At 39.1% G+C, this 18,554-nt stretch overlaps 1 protein-coding gene across 2 annotated transcripts in view; it reads right to left on the bottom strand.

The window, feature by feature from the left end:
• LOC102745213 (cytochrome P450 3A12-like) overlaps positions 1–18,554 on the bottom strand; it is a 40,753-nt gene that overhangs the window by 11,046 nt on the left and 11,153 nt on the right. For both annotated transcript variants that reach the window (XM_081819373.1, XM_081819374.1), the window contains 6 exons: positions 13,031–13,144; positions 12,245–12,333; positions 10,556–10,704; positions 4,925–5,052; positions 3,816–3,882; positions 462–622 (listed from right to left, as the gene is read on the bottom strand). In XM_081819373.1, coding sequence (XP_081675499.1) covers positions 462–622; positions 3,816–3,882; positions 4,925–5,052; positions 10,556–10,704; positions 12,245–12,333; positions 13,031–13,144 — 708 coding nt within the window. The remainder of the gene's footprint in view (positions 1–461; positions 623–3,815; positions 3,883–4,924; positions 5,053–10,555; positions 10,705–12,244; positions 12,334–13,030; positions 13,145–18,554) is intronic.

The raw sequence follows: 18,554 nt of genomic DNA, 5'->3' as shown, positions 1-18,554 counted from the left end.
TTGTTACACTGAGATAATTAGAGTCGACCCTTCATAGGGTATGTGGCAGAGACACTCACTACTCACCAGGATCCATGTGGGCCCCCATCGTTCCCAGCCCACCTGAACTTAGGGGAAACTACTTTGCAAATGGGGTATGATCTGAAGAGCTGTATGTCAGTTCGGGGCCAAATACTGGAAAAGCAAGTGAGCAACATTCTAGTTCTTTATTCCCTGGCCAACATAAAGTCCTCACATTCTAGATAATGCAGGTATAAGAAAGCAGAGCCATTTTACCCTGTATCACCGAATATGTATGTAGAGCAGAGACTCCCATCCTCAACTAATACCCATCTTGGACATGCGGATGTGAGTCAGAAGTAAAGTTTTGCTATGTAAACCCACTAGATTTGAGGACTAATCTGTTACTAAGGCATAACAGAGCTCATCCTGACCTTTGTCCTCAGGTATGACCTGCTCACCTGATTGGGGAAAGTCGCATCAATCTCCTCCTGCAGTTTCTGCTGGACATCAGGGTGAGTGGCCAATGCATATGCAAAGAAGGAAAGAGCAGTGCTAGTGGGCTCGTAGCCAGCAAAAAGAAAGGTCATAGATTGGGCCACGAGCTCCAGATCAGACAGAGCTGAGAGGAGAAAAAAGACATTTTAGCTAAAGCTGGTGAATGCAAAACATCACAGTTTAGATGACAAGAAATCCAAATGAAACTCCTAAATCCCTTGGGGAAAATATGTAAAAGCAATTCAGAATCAGACAAGGAGTGGTTTGTAGTCTGATGTCTAACCTACAGAGCCAGAAAGAGGCAAAAGTTGTGTTGATCTGCTTATTCCCAAGATCTATACTATTTTTGGCCATCTGCTCCTGCTTATGCCACCCTCCCCACCAACACGGGTGGGTCATTTCAGGAGATGGCATTTCTGTCTCACATACACAGTGTTACCAGTCTGTCCCTGAAGAGTCCTAAAAGTACAAGTAACACAGGCTAGTATTCTTCCCCAGGAAAAATTTACATTCTTCCACAGCTTAATTTTTTTTTTTGAGAGAGTTTGCAATGCTAAGGCTTAATTGTCAGGAAAATTCAATGATCTTTTATCTAAACATTTTGGCGGAACTTAAGAGAACAATATTTGGCTCCAGATAAACTCTTGTTCAATGTGTGGTCCATGGACCAGCAGCACCTACAGCGTCTGGGAGCTTATTAGAAATGCAGAATCTCAAACTTCATCCTAGAACTATGGAATCAAAATCTGAGCTTTCACAAAATGTGATGAGATGTGTGGATTATACCTTCTATTACTAAGTATCTAGTAAGAGAAGACCTGGGGCACTACTCTTCAAGTGGATGATCTCAGATATGTACAGAAACTATAACACAGACAGGAAGCTAGAAGAGGGGAGACTGATACTAGGGTAATTAATGTCATTAAAAGAGCATAAGAAAGTGCGTCAGCAGAAGGGGACTGGCCAGCATGAAATATAGACAAACAGAATCCAGTGAGTGGATATAGCAATGCTCATTCAATCATATCCTGAATGTCACCTTCCTTAGCAAATGGCTCCACCCTGAATATAAATTGGCCTCTCTTTGATTTTCTCCTGACAGAAAATAAGCATACCCAGGCTCTAATCTATTTGATTGGAACTGGATTAGGACCTTTAGATACTTGGAGCACTGAAATGAACAAGGTACCTGCAAACAGACATGTAATTCACAACTAGAAACAATACAGCATAAGTGTAAGAAAGGTCTACAAATTTCAGATTTTCAAGTGATACTTTCAGTGACCTCACTGTGGATAAATTCAACTACCCAACATTTCCTCCTTTAGCATGGACCCAGTGACATTCAAAGTTTAGATCTGTACTGTTCAATATGGTAGCCATTTGCCAGATGTGGCTATTTAAATATAAATTTTAATTTATTACATTAAATACAATATAAGATTCAGCTCTTCAGTGGCACTAACCACATGTCAAGTGCTTAATAGCCACATGTGTGCAGTGGTCACTATAGAACAGGGCAGATCACATCACAAAAATTTCTTGAACCAAACACAGATAGATAGAGGTAGACGTGTACATAGGTATAGATATATTTTAGTGATATAATGGAGTAAGGCTGTCCTTTTTCTCTGGAATCAGTTGTTAAATATATAGGAATTTTGTGAGATGGCTGTTAAACCTTGACAGGTTGAAGTTAACCATGATGGGAATGTTTCTGTCATTGAAAGAAACTATAAATCAAGGCTTTTATTTGGGAGACAGAGACGATGTCTACACCATTGGTTATGGAGCTATAAAGAAATATTTAGGTTTATCAGTTCTGTGTAAATATTTGATGTGATTAGCCAGGCCCACTGAGAGGATCTAGAAAAAAAGCAACCCTAACTGCAACGAGCACTCCTAGATCCCAGGTTTTGGTTTCTTTTTTTGTAAAAATTCATTTTAGAGAAAGCATGCCAGTGGGGGTAGGGACAGAGGGAGCGAATCTCCAAGCAGATTCCCTGCTGAGCACAAAGCTGGATGTGGGGCTTGACCCCAAGACCCATGAGATCATGACCTTTGTCGAAACCAAGAGTCAGATGCTCAACCCAGGCATCCCAGAGTTTCGTTTCTAAATACCATTCTCACTAAAAGGAAACAGAACTCCTTGAAGTAATGGCTGATTTCAAGGCTCATCAGAGGAAATAGAAGGGAGACCTGGAATATCTTATGTCAGAAGCAAGGAAGTGGTCATAAAATAATTTGTGGAAAGGATACAGGAGACTCTATGTACTATAGTGGTGGATATACACCATTATACATTTGTCAAAACCCATAGAAATAACTACATCAAGAATAAATCCTAATTTAAACTCTGGACTTAAATGGTAATAATGTGTCATTGTATGTACACTGATTGTAACAAAACTACCACATGGGGAGGGATTTTGAAAGTGGGGGTGGCTTTGTGTAGGTGGGGAATATTGGAAATCTCTGTGCCTTTCACTCAATATTGCTGTGAACCTAAAACTGCTATAAAAAGTATACGCAAACAATGAATCATGGAACACTACATCAAAAACTAATGATGTACTGTATGGTGACTAACATAACATAAAAAAAAAAGAATGATTTAAGAGACTAAGTTAGCAATATATGAGATCATATTGACATAAATAAATTAATGAGAGAATGTAAAGCTCCCTTATAATGGACTATCTCCCATAAATGTAGAAGAATTGATGGAATTAGAAAGTCACCATTTTGAAGCCATTATAGTAATAATGGTTTCAGTTAAATACCATCCATGGACAATAAAAGTAGTAGATGAATATTTGAAGAAAAACACAGTATTTACACAGTCGCAGAGGAATCTTACACCAGTTACTTCTTAATTACAAAACGAAAAATAAAACTTTATGGTACATTAAGCCAGTGAACACAAGTTCAACCAAATGTTCCAGGTGAAGGTCACCAACACTGGGGCCAAGTGCCTCCTGATGTGATGAAGACTTGATGCAAATTTCCAGGTAGAGGTTCCGATTCAGAGGGTCTGATTTGACCAGAGAATTGACATTGGAAGCAAGCTCCCCAGAAGTTCTGATGTAGGTGATCCACAGACCACTGACTGCCTTGTTTAGGGCTGCCCTTCAAGTACTGAACAAAGTTGTGGCTGCATGCTTCTGGAAAGTGGTTCTGGCTACCATTTGTAGCTGAACATGTGTCTTTCTTCAATTTGCAGAAATCCCATCTGCTAAAAATCTTCCTCTGCATCTCAGAACCATCCCCTGCCTCTGAACCTCCGCATTGTGGCCCTCTGAAGTCTCCTTGCTTACCTTTATGGGTGTCTGTTTCTTTAGAATTCTGGGAGTTAATCATCAGTTGGAGAAAATCCAATCGGTGCTGGAAGTAGAAAGAGAAGTTTCAATGATAAAATGTCACTTGTGAAGTCAGAAATAAATCAGGGATGCAGTACCTAACTTTTTTCCTGAGAATATAGCTCCTTTGTGGCCAGAAGTCTGAATGGTGTTGCCTGAGTCATCAGTGAACAAAAACATCCAGTTATGAAACTTGCAGAGCAGGATGTTTCCCTGATAGGAATCCAGCCATCATGTCCAACTGATTTTTGGTCCTTGCCCTCTCTGATCTTCAGCTTGTCTGGCTTTTGAACACAGCTTCTTGGCCAAAGAGTTGCATGCTCCCTCTCCTGTCGTGCCTGCTAACTCAGGAGAAAGTCCCTGACTTCAACCCTTTTTTCCTCAAACTTTAATTCTTAATGAATGGCCACATAGACCAATCCCCTGACCTCTGCAGAATCCATGGGCAGCTTCTGTGTCAGCATCTTCTAATGCCCCACTCTCCCAGAACTCTGCAGAATCTTCAGTGTCATCCTGGGGTACCCAGCCCTGTATCTCTGTCCTACACACGTCCTTGTGCTGGCTGCCAGGCCTCAGGAAGGCAAAGCAGGCTTAGCCCTATTGCAGTCTCCTGCCCACTCCAGACTATGACAGGCTCAAATTTAACACAGACTAAACACCAGGCGTCTGATAGGACCCTCACTGGAGAATATGTAAAGTAAAGGCTTGGAATTGAAGGGATCTCTGGCAAAATTATACTACCTGGAGAATGATTTTTACATAGTGATTTTTATCCTTTGACAATCTATTGAGGGAAATTGGTAGTTTTTCTCTCACCAAATTTTATGCAGTGACATACTAATTGCCATGCTTACTACTAAATTTTAAATGTTGTCTCTCTGGTTCATTTTCTTATCTCCTTCCCTAACCTCCACCTTCTTCATTCTGTCCAAAATGATAGAACTCTCCTGATCTGAATACTACAGTTCTCTACCTACCTTAAAAAATATATAGAAGTGCACACATCAGATGTATACAGCTCAATTATCAAAAAGTGAAAAACTGCATGTAACCATCAACGGATTTACCTTTTGCTCATCTTTGAGGCGACATTCCGTCATCCTTTTTACAGATTTTGTGAAAAAATCAGTAACACTCTTCGGAAACACACAGATATTTAGTATTTCAAAAACTGGGGTAAGGAATGGAAAGAGTACTGTAAGGAAAAAGAACAATGGAAAGCACAGTGAAAATGCAAAATTTACTTGGAGCAATAATAATTTGCTCTACCAATTAGAAGAGTAAAAGAACAGGAGTCTTTCAAACCAGGAGTCATTCCCTCTATGACCTTTCCTCCAACTTTCAAGCCAAGGACTAAGACACAGCAAGTCATACATAAGGGCCACCACTACAGCAGTGAAATCAGTGGCCTCTTGGACATCTCTGGAGTGACCAAAGGAACAGGAGGACATTCCTGGACCTCTTAGCCTTTTATCTTTTGGACCAGAGCCTTTTTGGATAAACCAGACCATAATATGCTACTTTAATTAACTGTCATTTAAGAAATTGTTGTTAGGATGCAAATAATACACAGTATGCCCTTCAACCACAATGGAATAAAATTAGAAATCAAGAACACAAAGAACATTAGGAAATTCACAAATATGGGGAAATTAAACAATACACTCCTATATAGCAATGGTTCAAAGAAGAAATCAAAAGGGCACTAGGAATTACTTGGAGACTGATAAAAAGGAAGACATGATATACCAAAACTAATGGGATATAGCAAAAGCAGTCACCAGAGAGAAATATTGCCATAAGTGTCTGCATTCAAATGAACCAAGATCTCAAATCAATGACCTAACTTTCCATCTTTTTTTTAAGATTTTATTTATTTGCGAGAGAGAGAATGAGAGACAGAGAGCATGAGAGGGAGGAGGGTCAGAGGGAGAAGCAGACTCCCTGCCGAGCAGGGAGCCCGATGCAGGACTCGATCCCGGGACTCCAGGATCATGACCTGAGCCGAAGGCAGTCGCTTAACCAACTGAGCCACCCAGGCGCCCCCTAACTTTCCATCTTAAACATGCTGGACTAACAAGACCAAACTGCACATTAAGCAACCAGATGGAAGCAAATAATGGAGACAAGAGCAGAAACTCATGAAATGAAGAAAAACAATAGAAAAAAATCAATTAAACCAAGGCTGATCTCTTAAAAGACCTTTAACTAGATGATCAAGAGAAAAGGAGAGAAGATTCAAATTCTTTTTTCTTTTTATAATTTTTAAAAATTATGTTATGTTAGTCACCATACAATACATCATTAGTTTTTGATGTAGTGTTCCATGGTTCATTGTTTGCGTATAACACCCAGTGCTCCATGCAGTAAGTGCCCATGAGAAGATTCAAATTCTATCATTTGAAATAAAAGGGGAGATTTGTACTGACATTGAAAAGGTTTTTTCATTTTTAAAAATTTTATTTTATTTAAATTCAATTAATTAACATATAGTGTATTATTAGTTTCAGAAGTAGAGTTCAGTGATTCATCAATGGCATATAACACCCAGTGCTCATTACATCACATGTCCCCCTTAATGCCCTTCACCCAATTACCCCATCCCACCACCCCTTTCCCTCCAGCAACCCTCAGTTTGTTTCCTTATGGATAAGGGTCTCTCATGGTTTTTCTCCCTCTCTGATGACTTCCCATTCAGTTTTCCCTCCCTTCTATGATCCTCTGTGCTGTTCCTTATATTCCACATATGCGTGAAACCATATAATTGTCTTTCTGTGACTGACTTATTTTGCTCAGCATAATACCCTCCAGTTCCATCCATGTCGATGTAAATGGTAAGTATTCATCCTTTTTGATGGCTAGGTAATATTCCAGTGTGTGTGTGTGTGTGTGTGTGTGTGTATGTGTATGTGTGTGTGTTTCTTTATCCATTCATCTGTCAGTGGACATCATCTCAACTCTTTCCACAGTTTGGACATTGTGGACATTGTTGCTATGAACACTGGGGTGCAGGTGCCCTGTTTTGTATCCTTTGGGTAAATACCTAGTAGTGCAATTGCTGGGTCATAGGGTAGCTCTATTTTCGACTTCTTGAGGAACCTCCATACTGTTTTCCGGAGTGTCTGTACCAGCTTGCATTCCCACCAACAGTGTAAGAGGATTCCCCTTTCTCCACATCCTCGCCAACATTTGTTATTTCCTGATTTGTTAATTTTAGCCATTCTGACTGGTGTGAGGTGGTATCTCATAATAATATGGTGATATCTCATCATAATACTATCAAGAGCATGCCAATAAATTAGGTAACTTAGACAAAACAGAAAAATTCCCAGAGAGACACAAACAGGAAACTGACCTAAAAAGTAGACAATCTTAAAGACAAGTAAAAAATTCAGTTAGTAGTGAAGAAACTATCCTAAAAAAGAAGCTCAACTCAAGATGATTTCATAGGTGAACTCTACCAAATATTGAAAGTAGAATCAACATCAATTGTGAACAAATTCTTCCCAAAACAGAAGAGGATGTAATATTTCCAGACATATTCTAAGAGGGCGGTATTATCCAGATACTAAAAGCAGACAAAGATATCATAGCAAAAGAAAACTATGGACCAACGTATCTCACAACATGGATGCACAAATCCTCAACAAAATACTAGCAAACTGAACCCAGCAACGTATCAAAAGAAGGATACACCATAACCAAGAAGGATTTATCCCAGCAATGTGTTTGTGTAATACACTATATCAACAGAATAAAAAACAAAAACAACATAATCATCTCAGTAATGTGGAAAAGTATTTGATAAAAATGCAATACCCTTTTGCAATAATTACACTCATCAAACTAGGAATAGAAAGGAATATTCTCAATCTGTTAAAGGGCATCTATGAAAAGCTCATAGCTAAAACCATACTTAACAGTGACAGACTGAACATTTTCACCTAAGATTAAAAATAAACCAAGGATGTCTCTATTGCCACTTTTATTCAACATTGTACTAGAGGTTCTAGCTGGGGAAGTAGGCAAGAAAAACAATAAAAGACATTCATATAAGAAATAAAGAAAAAAAGAAATAAAGAAGTAAAACCAGCTGTATTGTCAGATAACATGACATTGTATATAGAAAATCCGAAGGAATGAACTAAAAATCTTTAGAACTACTAAAGCTTAGCAGGGTTTCAGGATACAAGATCCACATACAAAATCAATTGTATGTCTATATCCTGCAATAAACAATCCACAGTGAAATTAAGAATAAAACTCCATTTAGAGTAACATCAAGAACAATAAAATACTTAGGGATAACTTTCACAAAAGAAGTGCAAAACTTATGTTCTGGAGACTACAAACATCGTTGAAAAAAATTACAGATGATATGTAAATGGAGAAACATCACATGTTCATGGATCAGAAACCTTAACATGGTCAAGACGGCAACACTCCCTGAACTGATCTACAGATTAATGCATTCTGTACCAGAATCCTAGCTGGCTACTTTGTAGAAAGTTGTATTCTAAATTTAAAATTCATATGTAATTGTAAGGGACCCAGAACAACCAAAAACAATCTTGAAAAATAAGAAGAATAATGTTGTAGAACTCCAACTTCAGTTTCAAAACTTACCACAAAGCTATAATGATCAAGGCAATGTGATACTGGCATAGAGATAGGAATACAGATCAGTAGAATTGAATTTAGACTCCAAAAAGATACCCATGTGTTTATGGTCAATGGAATTTTGAGAAGGTTTCTAAGACCATTCAATGGAGAAAAACAGTCTTTTCAAAAAATAGTGCTGAGACAAAAGGATAGTCACATGCAAAGGAATGAAGCTGAACTCTTACCTCATACAAAAATAAACTCAAAAGGAATCAAAGACCCAAATATGAGAGCTAAAACTACAAATTCTTAGAAGAAAACTCAGGGGTAAATGTTCATGACCTCAGATTTGGCAATGAATTCTTAGATATGACACCAAAATTGGCCAACGAACATATAAAAAGTGGTTCAACCTCACTAGCCATTAGAAAATGCAAAACAAAACCACAATGGGATACTCTTCACATCCATTAAGGTGGCCATCATTAAGAAGACAGAAAAGGGGGTGCCTGGGTGGCTCAGTCGTTTAAGCGACTGCCTTCGGCTCAGGTCATGATCCTGGAGTCCCAGGATCGAGTCCCGCATCGGGCTCCCTGCTCAGTGGGGAGTCTGCTTCTCCCTCTGACCCTCCTCCCTCTCGTGCTCTCTGTCTCTCATTCTCTCTCGCAAATAAATAAATAAAATCTTTAAAAAAAAAAAGAAGACAGAAAAGGGTTGACCAAGTGTTGGAAGGGATGGGGAGAAATCGGAACCTTCATACTTTACTACTGGGAAAGTAAAATGGTGTAGCTATTATGGAAAACAGTTTGGCAGTTCCTTATTAACTTAAACACAGAATTACTACATACCTTAGCAATTCCAACCCCGAGTACATACCCAAGAGACTTGAAAACAGGTATTCAAACAAAAACTTGTACATGAATGTTAATAGCAGCAATATTCACAATAGCCAAAAGTGGGAAACAACCCAAATGTCCATCAAATGATGAAAAGATAAATAAAATGCAGTATGTCCATATAATGGAATATTTTTGGCCATAAAAAGAAAATACTGATGCATGCTACAACAAGGATGAATCTTGAAAACATTATGCTAAATGAAGGAAGGCAGCCACAAAGATCAGATGTTCTATGGTTCCATCTGTATGAAGAGTCCAGAAGAGGCAAATCTATTAAGACAGAAAGTAGATTACTGGTCGCTTAGGACTAAGGAAAGTGGGCAGTGATAGCAAAAAAGTACAGATTTCTGAGTTGACAACAATGGTCTAACAATTGACTATAGTAATGGTTGCAAGTATTTCTGAATGCACCAAAACCATTTTTTTTTTCAGTTTGAGTTTACAAACATACAGTATTGTACAAGTTAAGGTGTACTGAATAATGCTTTGACATACATATATCAAGAGATAATTACCACAGTAAGATGTCCATCATCTCATGTATTTACAAAAACAAAATTTTTTAATCCTTGTGATGAGAACTTCTGGGATCTACTCTCTTAGCAACTTTCAAACACATCATACAGCAGTGTTAACTATAGTCATCCTGTTATATATTACAAGCCAGTACTTGTTTATTTTATAACTGAAACTTTGTACCTTTTCATCACCTTCATTCAATTCCCACCCCCCAACTCCTGTCTCTAGTAACCACAAATCTGCTCTTGTTTTTGTATAAAGTTGGTTTTGGGGGGGATTGATTCCATATGGAAGTAAGATCATACAGTATTTGTCTTCCTCTAACTTATTTCTCTTAGCATAATGCCCTCAAGTTCCATCCATGTTGTCACAAATACAGGATCCCCTTCCTTTTATGGCTGACTAGATTTCATTGTGTGTGTATGAATATATATATGTATGTGTGTGTGTGTGTGTATCTGTGTGTATACACATTTTCTACATTCATTTGTTGATAGACACTGAGGCCATAAAAACCATTGAATTTTACATTCTAAATGGGTAACATATATAGTAAGTGAATTATAGCACAATAAAGCTGTTGTAGAAAGAAAGGAAAAAGTGAAGGAAGGGAGGGAGGAAGGAAGGAAAAAAAGGAAGGGAAGAGAAAGAGAAAAGAAAAAACAATAGTGTACATACCTATTAAGAACAAAAGTGGATCAAAGAACTCAAATCTGAAGAGCTTCTTGGCATTTTCCACAAAGGGATCCTGTGGGTTGTTGAGGGAATCAGTGTTCACTCCAAATGATGTGCTGGTAATCACATCCATGCTGTAGGCCCCAAAGATGCTATGAGAGAAACAAAGACATGGATAATTAAAACCAGCACCTCTTTACTATCCTTATCCAGCACATGCAGCAAGAAGTGCATGTAGATACTCATGCCCAGGCAAGACAAGAGCCACACTTTCAGAACCACCTGCTGCATCATCTGAAGAGTCTCTATGCCATCACACTCACTCCCGAGGTGCTCATGAGGTGCCAGTGATACAGCTGGCCCTGTGCTAGGGTGATGGGGACACTACGGCAAATTAGACACACTTCTGAGTTCAAGGAGCTCAGTTATGGAGGGATAGAGACCCAAAGTGTGACAAATTTCAGTAGTATCTTTTGAATATAGGCAATAGAAGGTAGATAAGCACTGTGTCCGAGCAGGACCAAGAGTGGAATAATTAACCCTTTCTCAGGGAGTCAAGAAAGGTGAAACTGATCTGGATTTTCTCTCACCACAGTATCTATGCTCAGAGCTGATTCCTCTTCAGCACATGACAGAACACCAACACCCTGTTCTGTGCTGCCAGGAACACCATCCCTTCTTCTCTACACCCCTGCTAAGGCTCCTGAAAGACCCACTCTGTCTCAACTCCAGTGATCTGAGATTGTCCTTCGGACTCACTCATTTCTGGAAAATGTAAGAACTAAGAATGTTCTCAGAAAAAAAAAATAGTACATTGCTCCAAAATTGATTCATGGAAGCCCATAACTAAGTTATCATATGCCCCTAGTTTTCTTTTTTTTAAAGATTTTATTTATTTATTTGACAGAGAGAGAGACAGCGAGAGCAGGAACACAGCAGGGGGATTGGGAGAGGGAGAAGCAGGCTTCCCGCTGAGCAGGGAGCCCGATGTGGGACTCGATCCCAGGACCCTGGGATCATGACCTGAGCCGAAGGCAGACGCTTAACGACTGAGCCACCCAGGCGCCCCATATGCCCCTAGTTTTCACAGGACAACCCAGTGTACACTTGTTATTCCTGCATGATTAAAAAATTCCCAAATTTAGACAATAAATGACATGGTCAGCCTACCCATACCCTGTGTAGGACTTTTGCTCTTTTGAGATTGAAGGAAGGAAAAGTGGTAGTAAAAGTTAATATTTCACATTTTGCGAATATCTACAAAAAATCATGAAAGTTTTTAAGTTGTTCCCATTCTACCTTGTAACTTTCCTGCCCCACCCAGTGCCTGCCAATTTGTACCAAGTACCCTCCCCTCCCACCATTGCGTACATTCTACCCTCAAAAACTTTGGTACAATTCTGTTTCTTCTTCTCAAGAATGTATTTTGGTCTTCCAGAATAACCAAAGTCACAATTAAGTAGATAATTTATTCCTCGCTCCTGTAAGCAGGAGCCGATAGATCCTCTCTCCTGGCTGCCCTGCCTTTTTAGGTGAGCTACCTCTTCTTGGCTGGCCCACTGGCGTTGGAACACCACACACCTACTTCAGCTGCTTCACTACAGCAACTCAATAGTGGGAACTGGGCTCTGTGGCAGCAGCTAGGAAGTGTTGTGACAGAGTTGGAATCCCAGCAGCTGCACTCCTACTTACTCTTTCAAGTTGATAGGTTTGCCTTTCTCTGCCTCCTTCCTCAGGTTCCTCACCAACACATCTCCATACTGGCCAATGATGGAGAACATCTACACACAAAATACAACACCACCTGAAGTTAAATTGGGAAATCAAGTGCTAGAATGACCTGGCTTTCACAAGCATGGAGCATTAAGGGACATTTTTTTTTTAATTTAAATTGTGTTACTTAATATGTAGTGCAATATTGGTTTCTGGAGTAGAATTCAGTGATTCATCACTTTCATACAACATCCAGTGCTCATCACAACAAGTACCCTTTTTAGTAACTATCACCCATCTAGCCCATCTCCCAGCCACCTCCCTCCATCAACCCTCAGTCTGTTCTCTGTCATTAAGAGTCAGTTATGGCTTGTTTCCCTCTCTCCTTTTTTTTTTTATTCCCTTTCCCCTCTTCCCATATGTTTATCTGTTTTCTTTCTTAAATTCCACAGATGAGTGAGATCCTAAAAAAAAAAAAAAAAGGAATGTGGCATATATACAAAATGGAATATTATTCAGCCTTCAAAAAGAATGAAATCTGGCTATTTGCAACAATGTGGATGGAGCTAGAGTGAAATAAGTCAGTCAGAGTAAGGGACATTTAATGACAAATCTTACGTCTTTTCTAGGACAGGAAGAGAAAAGACCATTTTTAGGAAGCCAAATATAGCAGACTACTCCCTAGAAATGGAATATGTTCCTATTTTTTTACCTGGCCCCAGATGTATTCCTTAACTTTTTAATTGAAATCCTCTTCTTTCTTACCTCTTTCATCTTTCCACTGGTGAAGGCTGGAGACAGCAATGTTCGTATTCTCTTCCATTCTTCATCCTCAGACAGAGCAATGGAATTTTTCATAAATCCCACTGGACCAAGAAACTAGAGTCAAAGAAAAACACATTTTGCCCTACATAAGTTTTGCAGGTCTCAAAGTTTGTGGAAAATGTGTTAAATAGGTATGAATTACTCAACAAATATTTAGTGGCTGCCTACTTAGTAGCAGGCCATATGCTAGATGCTCAATAGATATTTATCCCAAATGCCTAGCTTCCTGCAAGGCTGAAGGAGGCATCCGGCCACCTGATATGCTTTCCAGCCTTTATATTCCAATCTCCTTTTCAATGTAAATATGTATGAAATAATTTGGTAGGGAAGCTACACCTTCAGGGGAATACACACAATTAACACCTAATACATTCTCCTAAGCTGTGCAGAATAGAATTGGAATGGTGGAAGGTAGCCAGATAGCCTGGCAAACTGCATGTTGCCTCAGAGCAGTTCAGTCTTTACATATATGTACAGCATGAGCATCTGGAAAAACACCTGTCTTGATATGGTGATTTTTTTTAAAAATAATACTTAAGATTAAAAACATTAGGAATCTATTTGTTACTGTGAAGAAATGGTACAGTTACATGGAAATCTTTTCCCCCAGTATTTCCCCAAAGGGACAGAAGGAAAGAGAGATCATTCTATTTCTCAGCTTGGGACTGGCCTATCAAGCTAACTAGCTTGAATCTTTCTTCCATCTTCCAAAACTATATTTTGTTTTAAAATGGGTATCTCCAATATGCATTCATGATTAAAAACTCACAAACAAGGAACAGAAGGAACTTTCTCAACTTAGTAAAGAGCATCTAAAAACCCTACACCTAACATCACCTCAGTGAGGAAAGACTGATGTGATATCACCAGGATGATGGAACAGGACAGTCCAGCTTCTGTCACCCTACAAAGAACAACAATTAGACAGCTATCCACAAACAAAAATAGGACCAAGAGCTTAGGAGTCCATTTAAGAAGTTTTGACAACACAGTGGAGCAAAACTCTTGAGAATAACTGTACAAGAAAAGTAGGGAGATTAGCTTCGTTTTGCCTGCATCACCCCATGCCCCAGACCAGCACTGCTCAGCACCAAGAGGACACCCTCTGACCTGAGATAGTTTCCCTTCCTGGATGATGGGCAGAAGGATGAGCGACCATTAGCCCCACCCTTCAAGGCACGGTACAAATGACCCACTTTGGTTTCACCCCACCCAGAGACTGGCATGGGTGGCACATCTAGACACAGCTAGGAACAAAGAAGGGCCAGACTACCAGTATCAGTCAAGTGGCAGGAGTGACCATGTTTCTCTGTGTCCTGCTCTGCAGAAGACCCTAGCAGCCTTAGCTGCTGAGGAACCAACAGCGGGTACAGCACCGTGCACCCTCTAAGATTTTGCTGCTGATAGTCCCCCAGGTTTTCACATTTGCAGGCTCCAGCTGCCTGAGTCCAGCTCTGCTCCTTTTACCCCTACTGGACGTGCCTCAGCCAGGGCCACCATCAGCACCCCGAGCCCTGGAAATTGCACCAGAAGCCAGCCCTGGCCTCTGTGACTGGTCATATATACAACACCAGCCCAGGTCCCAGCAGCTTCTCAGGTGCTTGAGGCCAGGCCTGACTCCTGTCATTGGACTGCACTGCCACATGCGTCCACAGCTAAACCCTGTATTTTGCCAGGCTGAACTCCGGTCATAAGCCCCAATGCCATGCATGCAACAGCGGCTAGCCCTGAAGCCACGTGAGTGCACAGAGACAGCCCGGTCACTCAATGCTACCTATGTGCCCCCATTTGTCCTTGGCCCCTGCTACTGGGCCTAGCCCTCATTTGGGGCAGGTGCCTCCATTCAGTGCCCACAGAGGAATGTGTGCATAGCACCAACTCTGGCCACCACTCTGCCTGCCACAGTCACGCTATGTCTGGAGGTGCTACTGAAGACCCAAATAGCAACACAGCCACAATGAACCCCCCACAGCTCTTGCTCCCATGGACCATGCAGTTGCTGATGTTGTGGTCTCCAACTGCCTGAGCCAACCACACTGCTCTGCATTTGAAATTATGCACTCAGAGTCAGGAAAAAAATGAAAAGAACAGGGGAAAAAGGCCTACAGGACTTACAGGACACCATCAAGTGAAACAATATTCACATTAGGGGAGTCCTAGTAGGACAAAAGAGAAGTGGGCAGAATGCTTACTTAAAGGAACAATGGCTGAAAACTTCCCAAACCTAGGGAAATATATGGAAATCTTGGGATATGAAGTTAAAGGTCCCCAATCAAATTGAATCCCAAAAAGACTTCACCAAGACACTTTATAATAAAACTCAAAAATCAAAGAGAATCTTGAAAGCAGCAAGAAAAAAGGAACTCGTCCCATACAAGGGAACACCTACAAGGCTATTCAGTGGCTTTACCAGCAGCAATCTTGAAAGCCAAAAGAGAGTGGATAATATATTCGAAGTGGTAAAGAAACAAAAAAAACAAAAAGCAAACATTTGCAACCACAAATAATTTACCTGGAAAAGCAAGTAATGAGGGAGAGAGAAAGACATTTCCAGACAAACACAAGTGGAAAATTTCATCACCACTAAAGCTGCCTTACAAGAAATACTAAAGGGAGTTCTTCAAGGTGAAAAGCGAGGACACTTACTACTAACACGAAATCATATGAAAGTACAAAACTCACTGGTAAATGTAAATATATACTCAAATTCAGCATACAGTAATATTGTAATGGTGATATACAAATCACTTATAACTCAAGTGTAAAGGATAAAAGATAAAACAATTAAAAATACCTATAAGAATTGTTTATGGATACACAATATATGTAAATTGTGAGTTCAAATACATAAAATGGAGGGGGAGTAAAAGCACTGAGGTTTTGAATGAGAACAAAGTTAAGTTCTTATGAGCTTAAAATAGACTGCTATATTTATAAGACTATAAAACGTTTTGGGGCACCTGGGTGGCTCAGTCATTAAGCGTCTGCCTTCGGCTCAGGTCACGATCCCAGGGTCCTGGGCTCCTTGCTCCGCGGGAGGCCTGCTTCTCCCTCTCCCACTCCCCCTGCTTGTGTTCCCTCTCTCGCTGTGTCTCTCTCTGTCAAATAAATAAATAAATTCTTTTAAAAAAAATAAAAATAAAAAGTTTTATGTAAGCCTCCTGGTAACTGAAAAGCAAAAACCTAGAGTAGATATGGAAAAGACAAAGATAAAGGAATGAAAGCATTCCTGCCTAAAAAACAAACAAACCATGAAATCACAAGGGAAGACAGGAAGAAGGAACAAGTGATCTACGAAAAACTTGGACTAATGAAATGCAATAGTAAATCCTTACCTATCATTATATACTTTAATGTAAGTGGACAGATGAATGCATAAAGAAAATGGAATATCATTCAGCCTTAAAAAGAAAGAAATCCTGTGCTCTCCAAAAAACATGGATAAACCTGGACGACAACATGCTAAGTCAACTTAACCAGGCACAAAAGGACAGGTAGATACTGCATGATCTCACTTATAAGTGAAATCTAAAAATAAAATCAAGCTCAGTAATGGAGGGTAGAATGATAGTTATGAGAACCTAGAGAGGGGGGTGAAGGGCAGATGTTAATCAAATGGTACAAACTTCTGATTATAAGATGAATAAGATCTGAAGACTAAATGTACTGCATTATAGTTAATACTGAACTGTATACTTGAATTTGCTAAAAAAGTAGATCTTACATATTCTTACCACACACACCAGAGTAAAGGTAACTCTGGGTGGTAATGGTTATGTTAATTCATTTGTGTTCATCATTTCAAAATGTATATACACATACATTACAACATCACATAGTGCACCTTAAAAATATACACTTTTAGTTGTAATAAATAAACAAAAAAAATTTTAATTGGTGAAAGACTGAATGCTTTCCCCTAAGATCAGGAACAAGATAAAATGTCCACTCTCACAACTCTTATTTAACATCTTACTAGAAATCCTAGCTAGCGCAACAGGCAAAACAAAGAAAAAAAGGTATACAGATTGGGAAGATAAAAATCGTAGTGATCCTATTTCAGGTGACATAATTGTCAATGTAGAAAATCCTAAGGAACATAAAAAAGAACACCTCTGCATCTAATAAATGAGCTAAGCTATTTGTAGAAAACAAGATCAACACACAAAAATCAACCACACTTCTATATAACAATGAATATGTCAAAACACACTAAAAACACAGTAACAATCATAATCACTCAAAGAAGGTGAAATACTTTAGGTGCTCATTTAACAAGATATGTATGAGATTTCTACGCGGAGAACTAAATGTTGGTGAAAAGAATCAAAGAAAACCTAAATAAATGAATGAACATACTGCATCCATGCTTTGAAAGATAGGTCTTAAAGATACAGATTTCCCCCAAACTGATCTATGGGTTTAAATCAGTTCTTATCAAAATCTCAGCAAATTGTTTGTAAATACAGATAAGCTGATTCTAAATTTGTATAGAAAGGCAAAGGAGCTAGAATAGTTAACACAATGATGCTAAGACTTACTATATGGTTACAGTAATCAAGAGAGCCTGGCATTCGTGGAGGGAGATTACAGAGATCAATGAATAGAACAGAGAATGAGAAACAGACACTCATAAGTAGGTCCAACTCAATTTTGATACTGGTACAAAAGCAATTCAATGGAGGAAGTATAGCCTTTCCACAAATGGTGCTGGAGCAATTAGACATCCACAGACCAAAAACAAAGATCTTCACTCCTCATAATTAACAGGACTCTTAACTATAGGAAACAAACTGAGGGTTGCTGGAGGGGAGGTGGGTGGAGGGATGGGGTAATTGGATGTTGGGCATTAAGGAAGGCACTTGATGTATTGAGCGCTGGGTGTTCTATGCAACTGATGAATCACTAAACTCTACCTCTGAAACTAATAAAACACTATAATAACAATATGTTAATTAATTGAATTTAAATATAAATAAAATTTAAAAAATTATAACACAAAATGTATCACAGACTTACATGTAAAACATAAAACTGTATGAGATTTACACTATAAATGTAAAACATAAAAGTAAGGAGGGCACGTGTTATGATGTGCACTGGGTGTTATACATAAGTAATGAATCATTGAACACTACATCAAAAACTAATGATGTACTATACAATGGCTAACTGAACATAATAAAAAAAAGTACATAAGACAATATCTTAAATATAAAACGTATTTTTTCATGTGTCTGTTAGCCATTTGTATGTCTTCTTTGGAGAAGTGTCTGTTCATGTCTTCTAACCACTTTTGACTTGATTATTTGTTTTTTGGGTGTTGAGTTTGAGAAGTTCTTTATAGATCTTGGATACCAGCCCTTTATCTGTAGTGTCATTTGCAAATATCTTCTCCCATTCTGTGGGTTGCCTCTTCGTTTTGTTGACTGTTTCCTTTGCTGTGCAGAAGCTTTTTATCTTG

Source organism: Leptonychotes weddellii, chromosome 5, assembly GCF_054177405.1.
Source record: "Leptonychotes weddellii isolate Sample4059 chromosome 5, ASM5417740v2, whole genome shotgun sequence".
Classification (NCBI taxonomy): domain Eukaryota; kingdom Metazoa; phylum Chordata; class Mammalia; order Carnivora; family Phocidae; genus Leptonychotes; species Leptonychotes weddellii.
This window is presented reverse-complemented; position numbering and strand designations above follow the sequence as displayed.